General features: G+C 39.1%; 1 protein-coding gene across 1 annotated transcript in view; it reads left to right on the plus strand.

The window, feature by feature from the left end:
- Window positions 1–21,605, plus strand: part of dntt (deoxynucleotidyltransferase, terminal) — a 224,052-nt gene that overhangs the window by 112,519 nt on the left and 89,928 nt on the right. The window contains exon 8 of the mRNA XM_062058758.1: window positions 8,909–9,011. Within this exon, the coding sequence (XP_061914742.1) occupies window positions 8,909–9,011 (103 nt within the window). The remainder of the gene's footprint in view (window positions 1–8,908; window positions 9,012–21,605) is intronic.

Genomic DNA, 21,605 nt, shown 5'->3' on the forward strand with positions numbered 1-21,605 from the left:
CAGAAGGGGAGCACTTACATTTTTTACACACACTTGTTATTTCATATGTTGACCAGAGGAAGAGCACTTTTAAAACCGACACACAGTCAATTTGAAAAATCCTTCCTTTTTGGGACCACCCTAATTTTGATAGATTTCACCACTAGGGATGCAAATGAGACATTCTCTATTAGATGCAATGGTTTTCCATATTGGGACCACGATTCCGGTCCTAACTTGTTCACCGGTCCTCATATGGAAGGTACTGTTCCTTGTTGATGTCTCCAAAAGGGTAGAAATACAAGAACACACACACACACACACACACACACACACACACACACACACACACCCCCCCACACACACACACACACACACTGACTGTGGAAGTGGAGGTTCGAGAGAGATGTAAATGTATGCTGATGATCTCAGTCTCTCTTCCAGTTTTTGCTATTCATGCAGCACACTTAAGTATTGCCAGGAAGGCAGAGACTGGTTTGGAGCTGGTTAGGTTCTCCTGACAGGTTTAATACTCTGCCTGGAATGGGCGAGTTGTGGAATCGCAGCATTGCCAATTAAAAAAGTGCCAGAAGGCTTTCTGGAAAGTTGCACGTTCAGCAGATAGGAATCTCTGTGTCCTACAGGTCGACTCATTAGAGGTAAGTCAGCTTTTCCCGTATAAATACCACATGGTCTAAACCCGAGCCTAAAAGTAAATGAGGTGCAACTGTTATAATGGTGTGTGAATAAATTATATTGAGAGATTGAATGCGACAAAAGCAACATCTGCTGAGTCCGCCCTAAGAGCCGAGCACCCACAGGGGCACATGCTCCCTGCCACTAACCCTAAGCATTAACATTCTCGTGCCTTGTGGTGCACTGATGACTACTGTGGAATACTTAGTTGCTCCCTAAATTAGCCATGGTACCTTTCATAAAGCCATCCACAGTCCTTGGGCTTCATGTAGCTCCAGGCAAGATTTTGGTTGAGGCCTCATTTTGGTGGTTAACATTACTTAATTTTTATTATTATTATTAGACCCCTGAAGGGTCCCGCATCCCACAGCCCCACATACACACGCTCAGTATGTTTACATGCATTAGAACCTAATTATTGATTGAATTTAGTTGAAACTCACTTTAAAAAAAAAAAAAAGTGTTTTCATGCAGCATCAGGGGCGCCGAAAAGGGGGGGTAAAGGAGACGGATTCTAGGGGCCCATGATGGAGGGGGGCCCAGAGAGGCCCCTAATGATGATGAAATTATAATACAGGGGGCCCTGTAAAGATTATTTTCATGGGGCCCAAAATCCCTAGCGGCGCTCCTGTGCAGCATAGAGCTTATGTTTTCAAGATTTTGTATGAAAAAAACTTTAATAAGGTTTTTGAATGTTTAAAGATGGGCTGAACATATCTAGATGATGTAAATGTAAACCAGTTCCCTCTTGCATTTATATTCTCCCATCTATTGATCATTGTATCTGCGTTCTACACACGTTAGTCTTCCCAACGCTTCAGTTATCAAGCTTTCGACTGTCCGTCACATAAACACTTGTGCGGTTATTTAGGGCAACGCCACTGCGGGGGCAACATAATCATGGCTAGGAGCCTCATGTATTAAGCATATGTATGCCCTTTTTCACAGCAAAGTTTAGATGTATCAAAAGTGAACTGTTTATGTTTTATGTTTTTATTTTTTTATGAATGGCTGTCATGATAATGTCAATGAGGGATTTCTAATCACTGCTATGTTGGAATTCTTATTAATATTGATACTGTTGTTGGTATTATTCATTTTTGTTTTGTGTTTTAAGTACTTTTGGATTGTTTTGTTTCATGTTTGTGTGTCCGCTCAATTGCTCTGTTGATTGCAGTGGACGGCGTAAATGATCGCCTCGATCAATTAATAGGTGTGCTCACAAACTTGAACGAAGCATTAAATGCATTGGTGAAAAAGTGATTTTTGTGTCCTTGCCTTGAACTTTTACATTGTTAAAATCAAGTGAGCAATTGAGAGGACACACAAACATGAAACAAAACAATCCAAAAGTACTTAAAACACGAAACAAAAATGAATAATACCAACAACAGTATCAATATTAATAAGAATTCCAACATAGCAGTGATTAGAAATCCCTCATCGACATTATCATGACAGCTATACATAAAAAAATAAAAACATAAAACATAAACAGTTCACTTTTGATACATCTAAACTTTGCTGTGAAAAAGGGCATACATATGCTTAATACATGAGGCTCCTAGCCATGATTATGTTGCCCCCGCAGTGGCGTTGCCCTAAATAACCGCACAAGTGTTCATGTGACGGACAGTCCAACGCTTGATAACTGAGCTTCGGAGAATTGAAGCCTTTTTCTGGCCCCAAATCATCCTTAACATTTCTACTTCTTCTCCTGCTCATTGTCACTTTACTGTTAGCAGTGGCCATGGTGCTTATGAGTAAAGAGGGTTTGTGTGTGTGTGTGCAAGTCAGTGCATCACGATCAGTATGAAATGGAGCCTGGCCTATTTGGCAAAGGATAGAGCTGACGCAGAGGCCAACATTAACAGATCACAGCCTGGAACGGCGAACATCCTGTCGTTTGCTTGTGGACTTTGTTTTGCTCGCTTTGCGTCAGCTCTGTTCTCGCTGATGACAAACTGCACACAAGGCGGTTTTAGTGGGTCACTATTACCACACGGATGCAATGTTTCTTTTAATCGAGCCTTCTGAGAGCTTTGATCATGTTCCTACTGCAAGTCACCTTTTAATAATGCAGCGTCTTACTGACATTTTGTACAGTGCAGACAAAACTCTTTAAAAGTGAAACGAGTAGATAACAGATTTATGAGATCATTCTGGATGGTCATAGAAAACGGGCCATTCCACTGAATCAGTGCAATTTGCTTGTTAAGGTTCCCTCAAATTAAAATGTCCCCTCTGTTCAACTCTAAATCTGATGATACACATGTTGAAATTCTCACAATATGTATTGACCCATCTCAGGCAATGCTATCATTTTTGTGTAATGTTTCTAAGCTAAGGAGAAGAGGAACGTAACAGGAGAGAGTTTTTATTGTCATATTAGTAAATACATAAAATATAGCCACATAGATCTCAACATGGCAGCGCCCTGCTCGGCTGCGTGGTCGTAATGGAACTTTTTTGGCAAATAAATCGTTAAATTCTGTACATATCAAAGTTAACTTCTGGCGTAGTCACTCCAAAGTAACATACGACCGCCAGGCAATTTTAGATATAGATAAATCGAACAGTTTTATACCAAAAGACGCGTATACGCTGGACCTCCTCGGTAGCATGAAAATACTACTACACCCAGCGGCCTATGAAACAGCGGAGCCAAGTACCAGCGGGGACCGTTTGATGGAGGAGACGTAAGCGGTGTGACTGGAAGCAGAAACGGGGATGCCGAGCGGGGCTAGCAACAAAGCTAAAAGCTAATCGTCACAGAACGCCGCTTCCTTCCTGCCTGTTTTCAAATGTCCTCCCCTGGAGAACAAACTGGACTACCTGAAGCTGGATTTAAATGCAAGACAGGAGAAGAGGGACTGCTGTGCCATATTTCTCACAGAAACGTGGCTGAAACCATCCGTTCCAGATGAGGCAGTTAGCATCGGGGGGCTAACAATGTTTCGGTCGGACAGGAGCAACTGGCTGCTTGACTTCCTCACAGACAGACCCCAGTCTGTGAGAGTGGGCAACAACACCTCCAGTGCCATCTCCCTGAGCACCGGCTCCCCCCAGGGCTGCGTCCTGAGTCTGCTGCTGTTCACACTGATGACCCATGACTTCTGCGCCAGGTCCACTACTAACCACATTGTGAAGTATGCGGATGACACAACAGTTGTGGGCCTCATCCGTGACAACAACGACAGGGACTACAGGGAGGAGGTGAAACATCTGGTTGACTGGTGCAGAACCACCAACCTGGTCCTGAACGTAGACAAGACCAAGGAGATTATCGTCAACTTCAGGAGGCACCAAGCAGTCCAGCCACACTCCACTTTTCATCAACGGCACAGCAGTGGAGATCGTAAGCAGCACCAAGTTGCAGATAACTGACAATATAACCTGGTCCCTACACACCGGAGCTCTTGTAAAAAGAGCTCAGCAGCGCATGCACTTTTTACGTCGGATGAAAAGAGCACAGCTCCCTCCCCCCATTCTCACCACATTCTACAGAGGCACTATAGAGAGCCTGCTGACCAACAGCATCTCTGTCTGGACTGGAGCCTGCAGTGCCTCAGACTGGAAGTCTCTGCAGAGAGTGGTGAGGACGGCGGAAAAGATCATCAGGACTCCTCTTCCTCCTATCCGGGAAATCGCAAAAAGTCGCTGCCTGACCAGGGCTTAGAAAATCTGTAGAGACTCCTCCCACCCCCACCAAGGACTGTTCTCACTGCTGGATTCTGGAAAGAGGTTCCGCAGCCTCCGTAGCAGAACCTCCAGGTTCTGTAACAGCTTATTCCCTCAGGCCATAAGACTTGAACGCATCATAATAATCCCCCCATTTCCCCCCCAAAACGGATTAACTCGCTGGAATAAAAAAGACAATATAACATACATCCGTCAACGTGGATGCATATGCAAAAGTGCAATATATTTATGTGTACAGTAAATCTATTTATATCTGCACCTTATTGCTCTTTTATCCTGCACTACCATGAGCTAAATGCAACAAAATTGCGTTCTTATCTGTACTGTAAAGTTCAAATTTGAATGACAATAAAGGAAGTCTAAGTCTAAGTCATAGGACTAATGCTAATAGTATGTTGACACAAAACACATTACAGTGATTCAACAAATACAATAATAAAAATAAATTGTACAACATTAATCAAATACAATTAAAGGGAAAATTGCAGAAATATATAAAATATTACAAAATTAGTTGGTCCTGGACAATAGTGTCAAAGGTAATTAGGAATAAGAATTGAAAAATAAAATTGCACAAGATGAACGGGAAGGAAAATCAAAGAAACTTTAGATCAACTCAATATAAGTATTGGAGAGAAATTGAATAGAAACGTGGTAGCCAAGCCCAAAGTGGTAAGTACATCCCTTTAGCAGGAACTGGCTGCTGGAGTGGATGTGGTGAACCAAATGCAAACCATACACATGTGTTGTTTACCTGCCCAGTGTTGTTGCCCTTTTGGGAAGAGTTAAAAAAAAAAAAAAAAAAATACAAGAAAATCATTATTATGTTTTAAAGGGAATGTACAAATTTAAAATATGCTTGGCATCAATATAAAGCAAAAACTGAAACCAGTACATACATATATATTTAACATTAATGATCACTGCATTTAAACAGACTTGGAAAGAGGCTGCAGCACCTAATATAAAAACCTGGAAAACAGCACTGACACAGATAATGGAAATGGAAAAATTCACATTTAGTATTAGACATAAAATAAAATAAAATGTAATAAGTTACAGTCCACCTGTAAATTATTCACAACACTTCACTTTTTCCACATTTTGTTATGTCACAGCCTTATTCCAAAAGGGAATACATTTGTTTTTCCATTAACATTATAAAGTCAATACCCCATAATGACAATGTGAAAAGTTTTTTAAAATGTTTTTTTTTTTTGCAAATTTGTTAAAAAAATAAATAAATAAAAATAAAATGTATATAAGTATTCACAACCTTTGCCTAATACATTTTTGATGCACCTTTGGCAGCAATTACAGCCTCAAGTCTTTTTTTGGTCACTTCCATGACTAGACTAAGATGAATGCAATGTATAGAGACCTCCTGGATGAAAACCAACACTTCCTATCCAACCTGATGCAGCTTTAGGGGTGCTGCAAAGAAAAATGGGCAAAGTAGAATGAGCGAAACTGCCCAAAGATAGGAGTGCCAAGCTTGTGGCATCGTATTCAAAAAGGAGGCTGTAATTGCTGCCAAAGCTGCATCAACAAAGTATTGAGCAAAGGTTGTGAACACTTACATGCATGGGATTTGATTATTTTTGAATTTTTGATACATTAGCATTTTTTAAATTTGTTTTTAAACTTTTCCCATTGTCAATATTGGGTATTGTATGTAGAATTTTGAAAACAAAACATGATTTATTCCATTTTGGATTAAGGCTGTAACATAACAAAATGTGGAAAAAGTTAAGAGCTCTATATTTTCTGGATCCACTGTATATCCAGAAAATGTATGTAATGCAATTAAGAATAAAGATGACAGCAATAACATATATAGTAGGTCAATATTATATGTATATTGTACGTATAGTTAAACACGCCATGATACACTGTTCAATTAGGATGAGTATGTTTTAAGTATGTGTAAGCATAAGAGTACGTAGCGATGGGAGTTTTCCTTTTTCATTTATTTGTTTGTGTTTTTTTTTATGTGAGAAGGCTCACAAATCAAATGTATAAATCACAGAAGATGACTACACTATTTGTAAAGACTGTCTGTCATCATAGGCTGATTTTCAATCAGGCAATCATTGGCCGTTTTATGTATGTAATAACCCCCACATCAGTTTTGTGTAGCAGCTACAAAGTGAATATTGATTTTCAGGCATTTTAACTGACTTAAACTTGCCACAACTTCTCTCTTTTATTTGTGTCTCATGTCCATTTTGGCAAATGGGAAGCTGGTAGGTGCAGCTTGAATCCCATACAGTGTTTCCCTTACAAACATTTATTTGTGGCGGTCCACCCTATTTGCGAGGTACAATAAAAAGACAGCAAGATTGAGCGCTACATAGTCGGCCGGTGCATAAACACATCATAATGGGACTGTCTGTGAATGCAGTTTGTTATTTAAGTCCTCACAGTTGATGGCATCGTTACTATGCTTCTGAACACACCTCATACTTACCTAGTCTGCCAGAGAATAAAAAGACATAGCAGGAGGGATCAGAATTGACGACTTATTCAGACCAGTCAAGATTCAACAAATCTCGTGACTTTTTCTTAACTTATTAAACACTTTTGGTGACTATAAACATGAAAGCATGTATCGCTGCTCTCAACTAGCAGTGGGTGCTCCTGAAATCACAAAAAACAAAATTTTAACAACCAGGTCGCTACAATGATTAAGAATATAAAATAAATGTCACTTTACCTTGTTAGTTGATCTTCTTGGCGTGCTGTGGAAGAGAGGGGGAGAGGCAAGAAGGCAGTGTCGACAATGCTGTGGATACTTCCTGAATGTTTCAAACCACATATCTCTTGTCCATGCATTCTTTGGACTCATATTGAGTTAGCCAAACGCTACAAGAAGGCTGAAAAACACTTAAAAACCACACAAAGTAGCAATTAGCCTAATAGCTAACAACAGCGCTGCTGTACTGACTGAATGAGCACCAGAAAGTAAGAAGTCCGCCCACAATGAATGTGCTGCCGGGCACACAATAAGTGGATGTAACGTTTGTATACTGAGACAAGGTTTGTATACCAAAGCATAGTTTTATGTAGGTCTGTGGTTCGAAATCGAACGTACAATGAGGAGTTCGTAAATAAAGGTTCCGCTGCATCTCTAAACATATTTGTTTTGCTTTTTGTGTTATTTTCTCATTTTATTTCTCCCAAAACGTCCATCAAAATTACATGCACATGCGTCACGGTCAGCAATGCAAATTAGATGATGGCGCCATCAACCACGGCCCCTCGTCCCTGCAACCCACCTCTTCATATAGAGTGCAATCTGCCATAAATATGTGTACTAGGAACTTTAAGTATAATACATTCAAAGACATATTAATGGATGGATGGATGAATGTTTTAAACTGTAAATATTTTGGTAAGGTCCTAAAAACGAAACACTTAAATACGAAACACAAAAATAAAACATGTTTTTCCTTCCTGTGGCCTATTTAGCTTTGGACTGACTTTTTTGTCAATGAAGAATCCTTGAAGTCGTATTATTGACATGTAATTGAGAAGTTTAAAAGGCATTGCTCTTAACAATTGTCTGCACATTTATTTCCACACATTCAAAACTTCTATAGTTTTCTGTATATTGTAATATTGTACATGGTAATTTGAATTTGTTATATATTGTCTATATTATATAATAATATGATATAATATGCTAATATGATATATCAGTATATACTCTATACTGTATGTATAATATGTAAATATTACATATATGTTATATTGCTACTATGGTTTCTTTTTTTGTCTACTTTATACCTCTTTTTGTGCCCTTGTGTGCATTATCCTTTCCATCCTTTGTAACTGAGCTACTGTGTGGAAACATTTCCCTTGTGGATCATTAAAGTTTGTCTAAGTTAGGTCTAAGTCTAAGTTCTTGTGATGTTTTTTTTTAGCTTTCCAGTTGGAAATACCTAACCTGCTTACAACACCTAGTTAGCGAACAAATCTATGCAAAATATCACATTGTCTTCACACAATTGGTATTTTAATTAAATGCACCATTTCAAATAATGCAAATAGTCAAAATGTCGCCATACATTTTCAGCATGCAGCCTCAAGAAATGTATAGGCATTTCCATTTATTTATACAGTTTACAGTAATGTCTGTCAGTGAGGAACTCATTAAGTAATGTCAAAAAGTCAAGAATGTTATGAAAAGTATAAGAGTTGAGGACGTTTTTACTGATTCAGTGGCCTGATCCCTGACAGATGCTTTTATGTTTGTGTTTTGAAGAAGTGTTTCATGCACAGAGCTTTCTGCTGCATCAGTTTTTTGCTCAGTAAACTATGCGCCTGCAGTTGTGCTGACAGCAAAAATGCAGCATGTAAGCCTTGTCAGAATGTATTTGGCTATTTTCTGACAATGAGCCAGAAAAAAAAACTATTTACTTTCTGGGATATTACAACTTAGCTTCAAAAGACAAATTATATGTTTGAGAAGTACACAATCTGCATCTTTTTTGTGCTGAAAATAGTCATGTACAGTCTTTGTTTGCAGGGGGAAAGAGATTGGCCATGATGTGGACTATATTGTCACCACGGCTGAGGTGGGGAAGGAGGAATGTGTGCTGCTCCACGTTATCAATTGCTTTAAAAAACAAGTAGGTGTATTATTCCTTCTTATTCCTCATGCTCTAACTTTCTGAACGGACTATGGCTACGTTATAACTTGACAAATTATTATTATTTTGCATATTGCTACAATATGGCCAGTACTAAAGTTGTTGATACACTATAATAGTTTAGTTTTGTATAGCTTTTCTAGCACTTTTAAAATACAACAGCAAGAAGTACTGCTCTAAAACTATACACACTGACTATACCAGGGGTGTCAAACTCATTTTAGATCGGGGGCCACATGGAGAAAAATCTACTCCTAAGTGGGCCGGACTGATAAAATCACGGCACGATAACTTAAAAATAAAGACAACTCCAGATTGTTTTCTTTGTCTAAAAATAGAACAAGCACATTCTGAAATTGTACACATCATAATGTTGTTGTTTTTACAATTACCTGTTGTGGTTAATAGTATATATACTTTATATGTCGTTATTTATATTTTCTGAAAAAATTATGTGATAATGTTCATCAGTCAACTCATTGGTGTTAATTTTCAATCTATCAAGATAAAAAAATATATCAAAATCAAACTACAGGATGTTATTTATGTAGTTTGATCATTTTCCTCGACTGATGTGTTAACATCATGTGATTTATTTTGTGCATATGTAGCATGATGTACAAAGATACAAAAAAATTGCTATTGTGACATCCAGTGGACACATTTTCATTCAAAAATTTCAGGTTGATTTTTATACTTAGCAAACTTATCCCTCGGGCCTGATCCAGCCCTCGGGCCGTACGTTTGACACCCCTGGACTAAACTTAAAGAATCATATTACTGTAAGATTTTTTTCTACATTTAAAACACTTCCTTCCTTCAAAATGTTGCATAGATTATGTTTTACAGACCATCTTTAAGCCGCTTTCTGACGGTCTCGTCAGAATGTGCCGTTTTGTCGGCGGTCTTATTTATGCGCCTTCACTTCTCCCCGTCAGCCTTGTTGTAGTTTGTAGCTCTTCCATAGCGAGTCCACTGACAGATACAAGTGACGCTACAATGCATGTGCATGTACGAGCCAGTCTGCCCTACAGTAAGAGAATAGAGAAAAAGAAGGAGCCTATTGACAACAATGTCGGACTCGCGCAAAGCTCTTCAAGTACATTTCTACCAAAGATGGAGATATCCATTGATATCACACTTGGGTAAAACGTCATAAATGGGGTAAATTACAAATATACATGAATATCTCCGGGCAGCACGGTGCGCCAGGGGTTTGTGCGTGTGCCTCACAATACGAGGGTCCTGGGTTCGATACTGGAATCTGGATCTTTCTGTGTGGAGTTTGCATGTTCTACCCATGACTGTGTGGTTTCACTCCGGGTACTCCGATGAATGAATGTGATTTTCAATTACAACACAGGTAGGTAAGAAAAGTTGGTTTTGCATAAAAGAGGTGGCGTGGCTTAGATGGTAGAGCGGTCGTGCCAGCAACTCGAGGGTTCCAGCCAGGTTCGATTCCAGCTTCTGCAATCCAAGTTGCTGCCGCTGTGTCCTTAGGCACCGGTGCCACCCAAACTGGTTTAAATATAGCTTAAAAATGTAGATAACAGTTTCACAATGCTAAGCACTCTGAGTATTTGGAGAGAAAAAATGCTATATCAATTAAATTCTGTTCACTTAACATTTCACAAACTGTGGAGAAGAGTCAGCCAAGAAGACACATTATTCTCTTCTTTACATTTTTCTTTCTGAGCAGGAGAACTTAAAACTACATCATCTCTTTCCATAAAAATGTAGGGAGAGGTGGAGCATTGACTAAAACATAAATACATTCATCATGCAAATAGTTATGGAGGTGCAGATCCAGGACATTTACTTTATTTTCTATCAAAATCAGTGTCCGAAAACTGCAACAAAAAGCAGACAGGCCAGATCACAGTCGCTGCAGTAGAGGTGCCGAGATCTAGCAAACAGTGGAGAGTTAATACATTTATATATATATTTATACATATATATACACACATATACAGTCGCGATCAAAAGTTTACATACACTTGTAAAGAACATAATGTCATGGCTGTCTTGAGTTTCCAATCATTTCTACAAGTCTTATTTTTTTTTGATAGAGTGATTGGAGCACATACTTGTTGGTCACAAAAAACATTCATGAAGTTTGGTTGTTATATAAATTTATTATGGGTCTACTGAAAATGTGACCAAATCTGCTGGGTCAAAAGTATACATACAGCAATGCTAATGTTCACTGCAATAAGGCGCTTTGTTTACTTCCGTTCAAAGCTCACGTGACTGAATCCAACTTGTTGGATAGAACTAGTAGCTTTCACTGGCAGAAGTGCTCGGATATAACAGATAACTAGACATTTCCACAGCTATAAGGTGTTTTTTATTCATTTTTTCAATCCTTTGGAATTTTGATTAATCATGATTAATCCCAGGTTAATATTCGCTTTTGGAAGTTATACTAATTATATTTGGACACAAATGCAATTTTATTGTCAGAACATAATTTAGAAAATTGTTTTTTTAACTTAAATATTTATGTCATTTATTTACTCAAAACTTGGTAACAGGTTTATCTTAATCCAGTCAGGTTGTATTTTGAAGTAACATTTGCCAGAGAGCACACCAGTCGGAGTCTCATCTCTGCACTGACGCATGTATTGACCTGATCACTGACCCTATAGCAACCTGCTCCGCCTTTCAGGTAACCATCCACGGTTCATGTGAAGGAGCATGACAGTCAAAATAAATTGTGTGATTAATCTACAAATATACATAATTATTGCGCTATTTTATTTTTAGATTCATCACATAAGTCAACTCGTTATTTTTGACAGCTTTTTAAATGACACCTGCTTTGGTTCCTGTAGTTATTATGAGTATTAGAGATTTAAAAAAAATTCCAAAAAAAACATCGCCATTGTGGTGGATTGCTTTGACAATTTAAAACAAACTACGCAGTGAATTTTTTTCAATTGCTGGTTTTACAAGTCAATGGCATTGTGTAAATTGTTGTATACGGACATTGAATTTTCACATCAGTAAATTAATTATGAACAGCAATGTTGTTTTGAATGAATGAGAATGAGGCAGTGAACACTTATCATATAATCTCACACTATTTGTTACTCTTGTGTACTTATCACTAAAAAAACACACATATTTATTTTACTCGTATTACTTTTCCATTGTCAATACAAAAACGTTTTAATGTAAAAATATGGCTGTCTGATAAGTTTCTACTAGGGTTGTGCGGTATACTGGTATTAGTATAGTACCGCGATACTAATGAATCATATTCGGTACTATACCGCCTCTGAAAAGTACCGGTCCACCCCCCCTACCCACCTGCTTCCCCGTCGTCGTCATGTCGTGTCATTACGAGCAGACGAGCATGTTCTGTAGTGCACAATCACGGAGTACTTACAAGCAGACACAGTGTGTAGACAGAAAAGGGAGAACGGATGCATTTTGGCTTAAAAACTAACGATAAAGGTGAAGTTATAACACTGAAACACCTTCTGGAAGAGGTGCTTCAAGACATGGCTAGCTAGTTAGCGGTTAAAGTGTCATGTTTATAAACTCAAGAAATATGTCCCCCCATGAGGACTTTGAATATGACCAATGTAACGACTTGGTATCGGATTAATACCCAAATTTGTGGTATCATCCAAAACTAATGTAAAGTATCAAACAACAGAAGAATAAGTGATTATTACATTTTAACAGAAGTGTACATAGAACATGTTGAAACAGAAAGTAAGCAGATATTAACAGTAAATGAACAAGTAGATTAATAATCAATTTTTAGTTTGTCCTTAATAATGTTGACAAAATAATAGAATGGAAAATGACACAATTTGTTACTGCATATGTCATCAGACTAATTAGGAGCCTTTGTTTGCTTACTCACTACTAAAAGACAAGTTGTCTTGTATGTTCACTATTTTATTTAAGGACTAAATTGCAATAAGAAACATATGTTTAATGTACCGTAAGATTTTTTGTCAAAATAAAGCCAATAATGTAATTTTTTGTTGTCCCCTTTATTTAGAAAAGTATCGAAAAGTATTGAAATAATTTTAGTACTGGTACCGGTACCAAAATATTGGTATCGTGACAACACCAGTTTCTAGATGTGCTGGCATCATGTCATGTAAAAAAAGTGTCATTCTATCACGTATTAAACAGGTAGGCTTTTATTACAAACAGGTTAATACAAATTCTTCAAATTTTACTTGTGAAAAGGTTAAAAAAAACAGTTTTATAGAAAATAGATGTATAACACATTTAAATGGACACATACTAATATTTATTTTGTTGCCATAATTATTATTTTTTTATTGTTAAATATCCCCTGAGCACATGATATACATTGAAACACATACATGTCATAAATATAGCATATTCACAGTCAAGTGTGTGGTAGTGCACAAAGAGCACAGCATTCTGCTAAACTAAGCCGTTCAGAGTAGTTATTGGCTTTTTTCTGTAATGGCAGTGTTTTAAAACAATCCCCTCTACCCTCTATCCCTTTTTGTGTCCACACCTACACATTGCTCATGCCCTCCGAAGGTCCAGGACAATAATTTCCACCCACTTGTTGCAAATTATAATGGTGCTCTCGCCATTTGCAGCCACTTGTTTAATACAGGCGGAGCTGGTGAACGAAAGGTGTGAACAGAGGGGATAATGAATGAGCAAAAATGGAAGTACGAGTGTATTCAAACAAGATTTACACTTTTAGAGCAGGTGAATAAAAGGTTTAGGGAGGCCAAGAAAAGGAAAGCGGGATACATCTGCTAACATTCCTCCCAGCAAGCAGTGGGACAAGTCAGCAGGGACCCGGCCACGAGAGATAGTGAATAAATGATGTAACAAAGGTTGACTCAAAGCCGTGTCACCTCGTCATTGATAATCAGCTCGCAGAGGGCCCACAAGCCTTTACTGTTCTAATATTGGGGGCCATTCTCAACTTTCCCCACCAATCTTGTTCAACTTGTTAGAAAAGTCTGTTCAAAATAAATGTCTTTACCATTTTTACTGCTGATTTTCAAAGCATTACTTAAGGGCAGACGCAAGGTCAGCCGAGTAATTGAGCTTTAATTGTGTTTATCTATCATCAATGTTCTGAATACTGTTCAACGCTGCTTTCCCAAGGCTTAGCTCAGTATGCATATTTGGTAGAGATGGGATTTAATAGCTCTTTGAAGGGAGCAGGATCTTGAGGAGCCGCTCCTCACCCACTGGCTGAGAGCTTGATTTAATGTCTAAAGCAATGGTTCTCAAACGTTTTTTCCACCAAGTACCACTTAAGAAAACACTTGGCTCTCCAATTACCACCATAATGACCAACATTAAAATACAGTAGCGTAGTAGGCCTAAGAATTCATTAAAAACAAGGCAGAGGTTGTATTTAACTATACTCAATATTTTCAGCCACTATAACATTACACACAGTCTGAACAGTAACACAATATTTAATTAAGTTATTTTTTTGGCCTACCACTGGATGGAGCCTGTGCACCCATCATGGTACAGTGTCACAGTTTGAGAATCACTGATCTTAAGTACATATGTATTTACAAAGTAGAGATGTCCAATAATGGCTTTTTTGCCGATATCCGATATTCCGATATTGTCCAACTCTTAATTACTGATTCCTATATAAACCGATACCGATATATACAGTCGTGGAATTAACGCATTATTATGCCTAATTTTGTTGTGATGCCCCACTGGATGCATTAAACCAGGGATCACCAACCTTTTTGAAACCAAGAGCTACTTCTTGGGTACTGATTAATGCGAAGGGCTACCAGTTTGATACACACTTAAATAAATTGCCAGAAATAGCCAATTTGCTCAATTTACCTTTAACTCTATGTTATTATTAATAATTAATGATAGTTATCTTTGTGGAAACACTGATCATCTTAATGATTTCTCACAATAAATATATATAGAAACAGATAAATATCAATATGCAACACTTTATTTTTATATTTTCTCTAAGTGCACATTTTTCAAATTGAACATTTTCAAATGATCACTTCAAAGACAGTCTTGTGAAATCACAATATCCCATTTTAACTAGCTAGCCACTAACATTTTTTAACAAATCATGAATTACTTTGCACCATGTTTGTACAAATAACTCATGTGAAATACAAAAGTCAACTCTCAAATTTTTAAATAAATCATGTCACACTTTGAACTGGACACCAAATCTGTTATCTGTTTCTTTGTCAGTTAGTGAAGACCGAGGCTTTAAAATATTTTCTTGGATTTTCAAATTCTATTTGAGTTTTGTCTCTCTTAGAATTAAAAATGTTGAGCAAAGCGAGACCAGCTTGCTAGTAAATAAATACAATTTAAAACATAGAGGCAGCTCACTGGTAAGTGCTGCTATTTGAGCTATTTTTAGAACAGGCCAGCGGGCTACTCATCTGGTCCTTATGGGCTACCTGGTGTCCGCGGGCAACGCGTTGGTGACCCCTGCTGTAAACAATGTAACAAGGTTTTCCAAAATAAATCAACTCATGTAATGGAAAAAAATGCCAACATGGCACTGCCATATTTATTATTGAAGTCACAAAGTGCATCATTTTTTTTAACATGCCTCAAAACATCAGCTTGGAATTTGGGACATGCTCTCCCTGAGAGAGCATGAGGAGGTTGAGGTGGGCGGGGTTGGGTGGGGAGGGTTGAGGTGGGGGGTAAGGAGTAGCGGGGAGTGTATATTGTAGCGTCCCGGAAGAGTTAGTGCTGCAAGGGGTTCTGGGTATTTGTTCTGTTGTGTTTATGTTGTGTTACGGTGCGGATGTTCTCTCCCGAAATGTGTTTGTCATTGTTGTTTGGCGTGGGTTCACAGTGTGGCGCATATTTGTAACAGTGTTAAAGTTGTTTATACGGTCACCCTCAGTGTGACCTGTATGGCTGTTGACTAATTATGCCTTGCATTCACTTGTGTGTGTGAAATGCCGTAGATATTATGTGATTGGGCCGACACGCAAAAGCAGCGCCTTTAAGGTTTATTGGCGCTCTGTACTTATCCCTACGTCCGTGTACCACTCGTACAGCGGCGTTTTAAAAAGTCATACATTTTACTTTTTGAAACCGATACCGATAATTTCCGATATTACATTTTAAAGCATTTATCGGCCGATAATATCGGCAGTCCGATATTATCGGACATCTCTAATACAAAGTATACATAAAACAGGAATACAAAGTGGGACATTATACAAATGAAAACAAAATGGTACTACCCTACTTTACATACAGTCTCTTTACTCTTTACTTTACGATACATTACTTTACAATGTATTCCAACAATGAGCTAGAAAAGTGAATCCGAATGCTGCAACGTTTCCTTTGACTCTGACTCATTTGTTAGCCTAATTCACATACACCACAGGCAATTGCTTAAAATAAATATTTCCCATACAAACTGCTGCAAATCGGCTCTCATCGTTCACTTTAAAGAGCCGTTCAAAAAGTTTATTCGTTCGCAAACACCACGCTTGACGTCGATACGATACAGCTTAATTGTTCTGCATTTGGGCTGAGATCAATGCAGTTAGAGATTTAAGGTTTTTTCCTTCCTCTGGTTGGACAAGTGATGCAGGCAGCGCTGCCCACACAGCTGAGATTAGATTTCACTCTTACAGCTGAAAGGAAATCCAAGCAGTACTTGGACTGACATTGAGGGCACACACACCTACTTCATTGGAAACTCTGAATCAAAGTCAAAGCTTAGTTCAAAGGTTCTTGCTGAGACACGGTAATCTGCCACTTGGAGTTAGATTTGACAAGTTTCCTTTGTGAGTCAGACAAATAACACGATGGGATCACAGTTCCTTGCTTCCAACATGACTTTATATTAGTCCCCTGGATGTTGGCTGTTTGGCTATGACCACCAGTGACGTGCGGTGAGGTTCATGGCTGGTGAGGCACTGACTTCATCACAGTCAGATTTACAAACATATGAACCCTAAAGAGTATCTTATTCACCATTTGATTGGCAGCAGTTAAAGGGTTATTTTTAAAAGCTCATACCAGCATTCTTCCCTGCTTGGCACTCAGCATCAAGGGTTGGAATTGGGGGTTAAATCACCAAAAATAATTCCCGGGCGCGGCGCCGCTGCTGCCCACTGCTCCCCTCACCTCCCAGGGGGTGAACAAGGGGATGGGTCAAATGCAGAGGACAAATTTCATTACACCTAGTGTGTGTGTGACAATCATTGGTACTTTAACTTAACTTTAACTTTACACATACACACACACACTGTAGCACACAAAAAAGCACATTTAATAAAAAAAACTTTATTATTGTCTTACCTTTACTTATAAAGGAAGTCCATGCGCCGCTGTTGTTCCGGATAATGCACCCCCACCGTAGAATGCACCCCCTGACGGGAGTGTTATATCAACTAAAGCCCACACTTAAACTTTGCACGTGCTAGATTGAATCTATTTAAAAAAGTTATTTAATAAGAAGCCAAAAAGTGCAAAAACAATAGTCTTCGTGTTGGAGGAGTTGTGAATGACTGAAATATGAAATCCGTGCTGCAGTCTGCAGGTGTACCTAATGTTGTGGCCCAGCAGTAATTCACAGCTCCTCCAACACAAACATTATTGTTTTTGCACTTTTTGGCTTCTTATTAAATAACTTTTTTAAATAGATTCAATCTTGCACGTGGAAAGTTTAAGTGTGGGCTTTAGTTGATATTACACTCCCGTCAGGGGGTGCATTCTACGGCGGGGGTGCATTATCCGGCACAACACCACCAGGAGGCGGGATTACTGCGGGCCTCAGCCAGTGCGTCTTCGCAGCCGTTTTATGATTGCTCAGCACAAGAAATACGTTACACACATACAGTTGTTGACAAAATACACTGTACAATATATACCTCAGCTAACTAAACTATGGAAATGTATAATATAATTCATATAGCAATACGGTCTCACTGCACAGCAGGCCAGCAGTTAGCCGAGTCATTGCGCAATCCATGGTGAGGCTCAACTCAGTGACGTGCCTCAACTGGCTGGTGACTCACAGCAAGTCTCTTCTCAGTATTTCAACGGCAAATGTGAAAATTCAGCGATTTTGAATAAAAATAATCTAAAACTGGTGAAGTTAAATGGAAAATAACTGATTGATTGATTGATTGAGACTTTTATTATAGGTTGCACAGTGAAGTACATATTCCGTACAATTGACCACTAAATGGTAACACCCGAATAAGTTTTTCAACTTGTTTAAGTCGGGGTCCACTTAAATTGATTCATGATACAGATATATACTATCATATATACTATCATCATAATACAGTCACATCACACAAGATAATCACATTGAATTATTTACATTATTTACAATCAGGGGTGTGGAGGGGGGGGGGTTAGGATATGGACATCAAGTAGTGGACATAGAGAGAGAGAGAGAGAGAGAGAGAGAGAGAGAGAGAGAGAGAGAGAGAGAGAGATCAGAAGGCATAAGAAAAAGTATCTGCATTTGATTGTTTACATTTGATTGTTAGCAATCCGGGGAGGGTGTTAGTTTAGGGTTGTAGCTGCCTGGAGGTGAACTTTTATTGCGGTTTTGAAGGAGGATAGAGATGCCCTTTCTTTTATACCTGTTGGGAGCACATTCCACATTGATGTGGCATAGAAAGAGAATGAGTTAAGACCTTTGTTAGTTCGGAATTTGGGTTTAACGTTGTTAGTGGAGCTCCCCCTGGTGTTGTGGTTACGGCGGTCATTTACGTTAAGGAAGTAGTTTGACATGTACTTCGGTATCAGGGAGGTGTAGCGGATTTTATAGACTAGGCTCAGTGCTAGTTGTTTAACTCTGTCCTCCACCTTGAGCCAGCCCACTTTAGAGAAGTGGGTAGGAGTGAGGTGGGATCTGGGGTGGAGGTCTAGCAGTAACCTGACTAGCTTGTTCTGAGATGTTTGGAGTTTAGATTTGAGGGTTTTGGAGGTGCTAGGGTACCAGGAGGTGCATGCGTAATCGAAAAAGGGTTGAACGAGAGTTCCCGCCAGAATCCTCAAGGTGCTTTTGTTGACCAGAGAGGAGATTCTGTAGAGAAATCTCGTTCTTTGGTTAACCTTTTTGATTACCTTGGTTGCCATTTTGTAACAGGAAAGGTTAGCCTCTAGAATGGAACCTAGGTAGGTGACCTCATCTTTCCTGGTGATAACAATGTCACCCACTTTTATGGTGAAGTCATTGACTTTCTTGAGGTTGATGTGGGACCCAAACAGGATGGATTCTGTTTTACCCAAGTGTATGGATAGCTTGTTGTCAGCGAGCCAGGTGCAAGTTCTACAGAGCTCAGCACTAAGGATTTTCTCCACCTGTGACTTGTCCTTGCCGGATACCAGCAAGGCAGAGTCATCCGCAAACAAAAACAATTCACAGTCGCATGCCGATGACATGTCGTTTATGTATATTAGGAACAGTAAAGGTCCCAATATACTGCCTTGGGGGACTCCACAGCTCACCGAGAGGGGGGGAGGCACGGTGCCGTTCACCTCTACCACCTGCTCCCTCCCCTCCAAGTAAGATTGCATCCAGCTCCATGAGTTTTTGTTAAATCCGATTGCTCTGAGCTTATCCAACAGTATAGCGTGGTTAACGGTGTCAAAGGCCTTCTGAAGGTCCAGCATGACCATGCCGCAGTATTTGTCCGCGTCCACCTCATGTTTGATGTGGTCGGTCAGATAGAGAAGGCATGTGTCAGTGGAGTGGTTAGTTCTGAAGCCGGATTGGAATTTGTACATGAGTTTATTAGTGGCAAGGTAACTATCGACCTGTTCATAAAATTTTTTTTCCATTACTTTCAAAATGGAACTGAGAATAGAAACAGGTCGGAAGTTGCCAGGTTCCAATTTGCTTCCTTTTTTAAAGAGGGGAGTTACTCTTGCTATCTTAAAATCTTTTGGTACTTGGCCTTGTGTAATTGATAGGTTTATTATGTGCGTGATGATCGGGGCAATGATGGAGGCAGAGTCCCTGAGGAATCTGGAGGGAATATTATCAAGGCCGGTGGCCTTGTTAGGGTGGAGCGCTCTCAATTTTTTAATCACCTCATCAGCTGTGACCATTTCTAATTTGAAATAATCGTTGGATACTCCTAGCTTTCTGTAGAAGGCTTTAATGTGTTCTACACCAAAGCGACCAGAGTGGTGGGACAGCTTGTTGACAAGGGTTCAATCAATCAATCAATCAATCAATGTTTATTTATATAGCCCTAAATCACAAGTGTCTCAAAGGGCTGTACAAGCCACAACGACATCCTCGGTACAGAGCCCACATACGGGCAAGGAAAAACTCACCCCAGTGGGACGTCGGTGAATGACTATGAGAAACCTTGGAGAGGACCGCATATGTGGGTAACCCCCCCCCTCCCTCGGTTGCGGCTATGCTGGTGAAAAAGATGTTAAGTCTGCTAGCTACCTCCATTTTGTCTGTAATGAGGGAGTCACTTTATAGTATAATCACTGGATACATATAACAATTGAATACATTTTTTTTCTTTTAAAATTTTTTTTCTTTCCATGATGGCACGTGAGGCCCCGCCTCACCTGCCTCCCCTGACTGCATGTCACTGATGACCACTCATCGCAATCTCAAAAAAGACCACAAGTTCCAAACACATACAGATCCCAATCACTATTTTTTAATACTTAAAAGCAAAAAAGCTTTTGGGGAAAGATTGTATTCCCTCCTGCTGTCCTTCTCTGTAATTCCCTCTGTAAACTTCAGAATAAGCTTACTCTCAGATGTTTGCTGACATTACCTGCTGTTTGGAAGATGATTAGACAGCGCCATCGGGCTAAACAGTCCCCAGAAATACTGAGAGGGGAACTTCAAGACATCCTGCTTTTTTTGATGGATTTGCAAGTAGATGTGTGTAAGAAGAAAAAGGGATTGAGGGAGAAACGACGACACCTGATACTTCAGGGCAAAAAACCTAAGTGGACGTAATGAATTAATTCAGGTAATTAATGGTCCACACAACTAATAACAAACAGTTGAAGTCACTTTTATTTGCAAGCTTATGTAGGGGAAAACACTGTTTGGTGTGAAATTGTTCAACAAAACATTTACTTATCCCTGTAGGGTTGTACGGTATACCGGTATTAGTATAGTACTGCGATTCTAATTAATCATATTCGGTACGATACCAACTCTGAAAAGTACAGGTCCTATCGGCCTATCTCACTCTTAGATGATTGGCAATATCAAACCCTGATTGGAACACAAATTTGTTTTTCGAAAACTCGTTGATTTTTGTTCATCATTTCTCTAACTTAATACAGTATACTCTGTATTTTCTAATAGTTTTGCTCTTGTTCAATTTCATTAACACTTATTTTCTTTGGTACATCACAGTGCTCACCTACCCTCCTTCAACACAGTGACATCTTTTCGGGTAGTGATTCCCATTATCCAACAAGAGGAGCTATTTTCCAGAGAATGTGCTTCAATGATCTTTTACAGCTTTTGAAGGCTTGTCTGCTTCTTTCTTACTTCCAGACATCCTCTTTCCCCTTCTCTAACACTAAAATGAGGCTTATGATCCTCTCTCGTGTCTT

This window comes from Entelurus aequoreus, linkage group LG09 (assembly GCF_033978785.1).
Source record: "Entelurus aequoreus isolate RoL-2023_Sb linkage group LG09, RoL_Eaeq_v1.1, whole genome shotgun sequence".
Classification (NCBI taxonomy): domain Eukaryota; kingdom Metazoa; phylum Chordata; class Actinopteri; order Syngnathiformes; family Syngnathidae; genus Entelurus; species Entelurus aequoreus.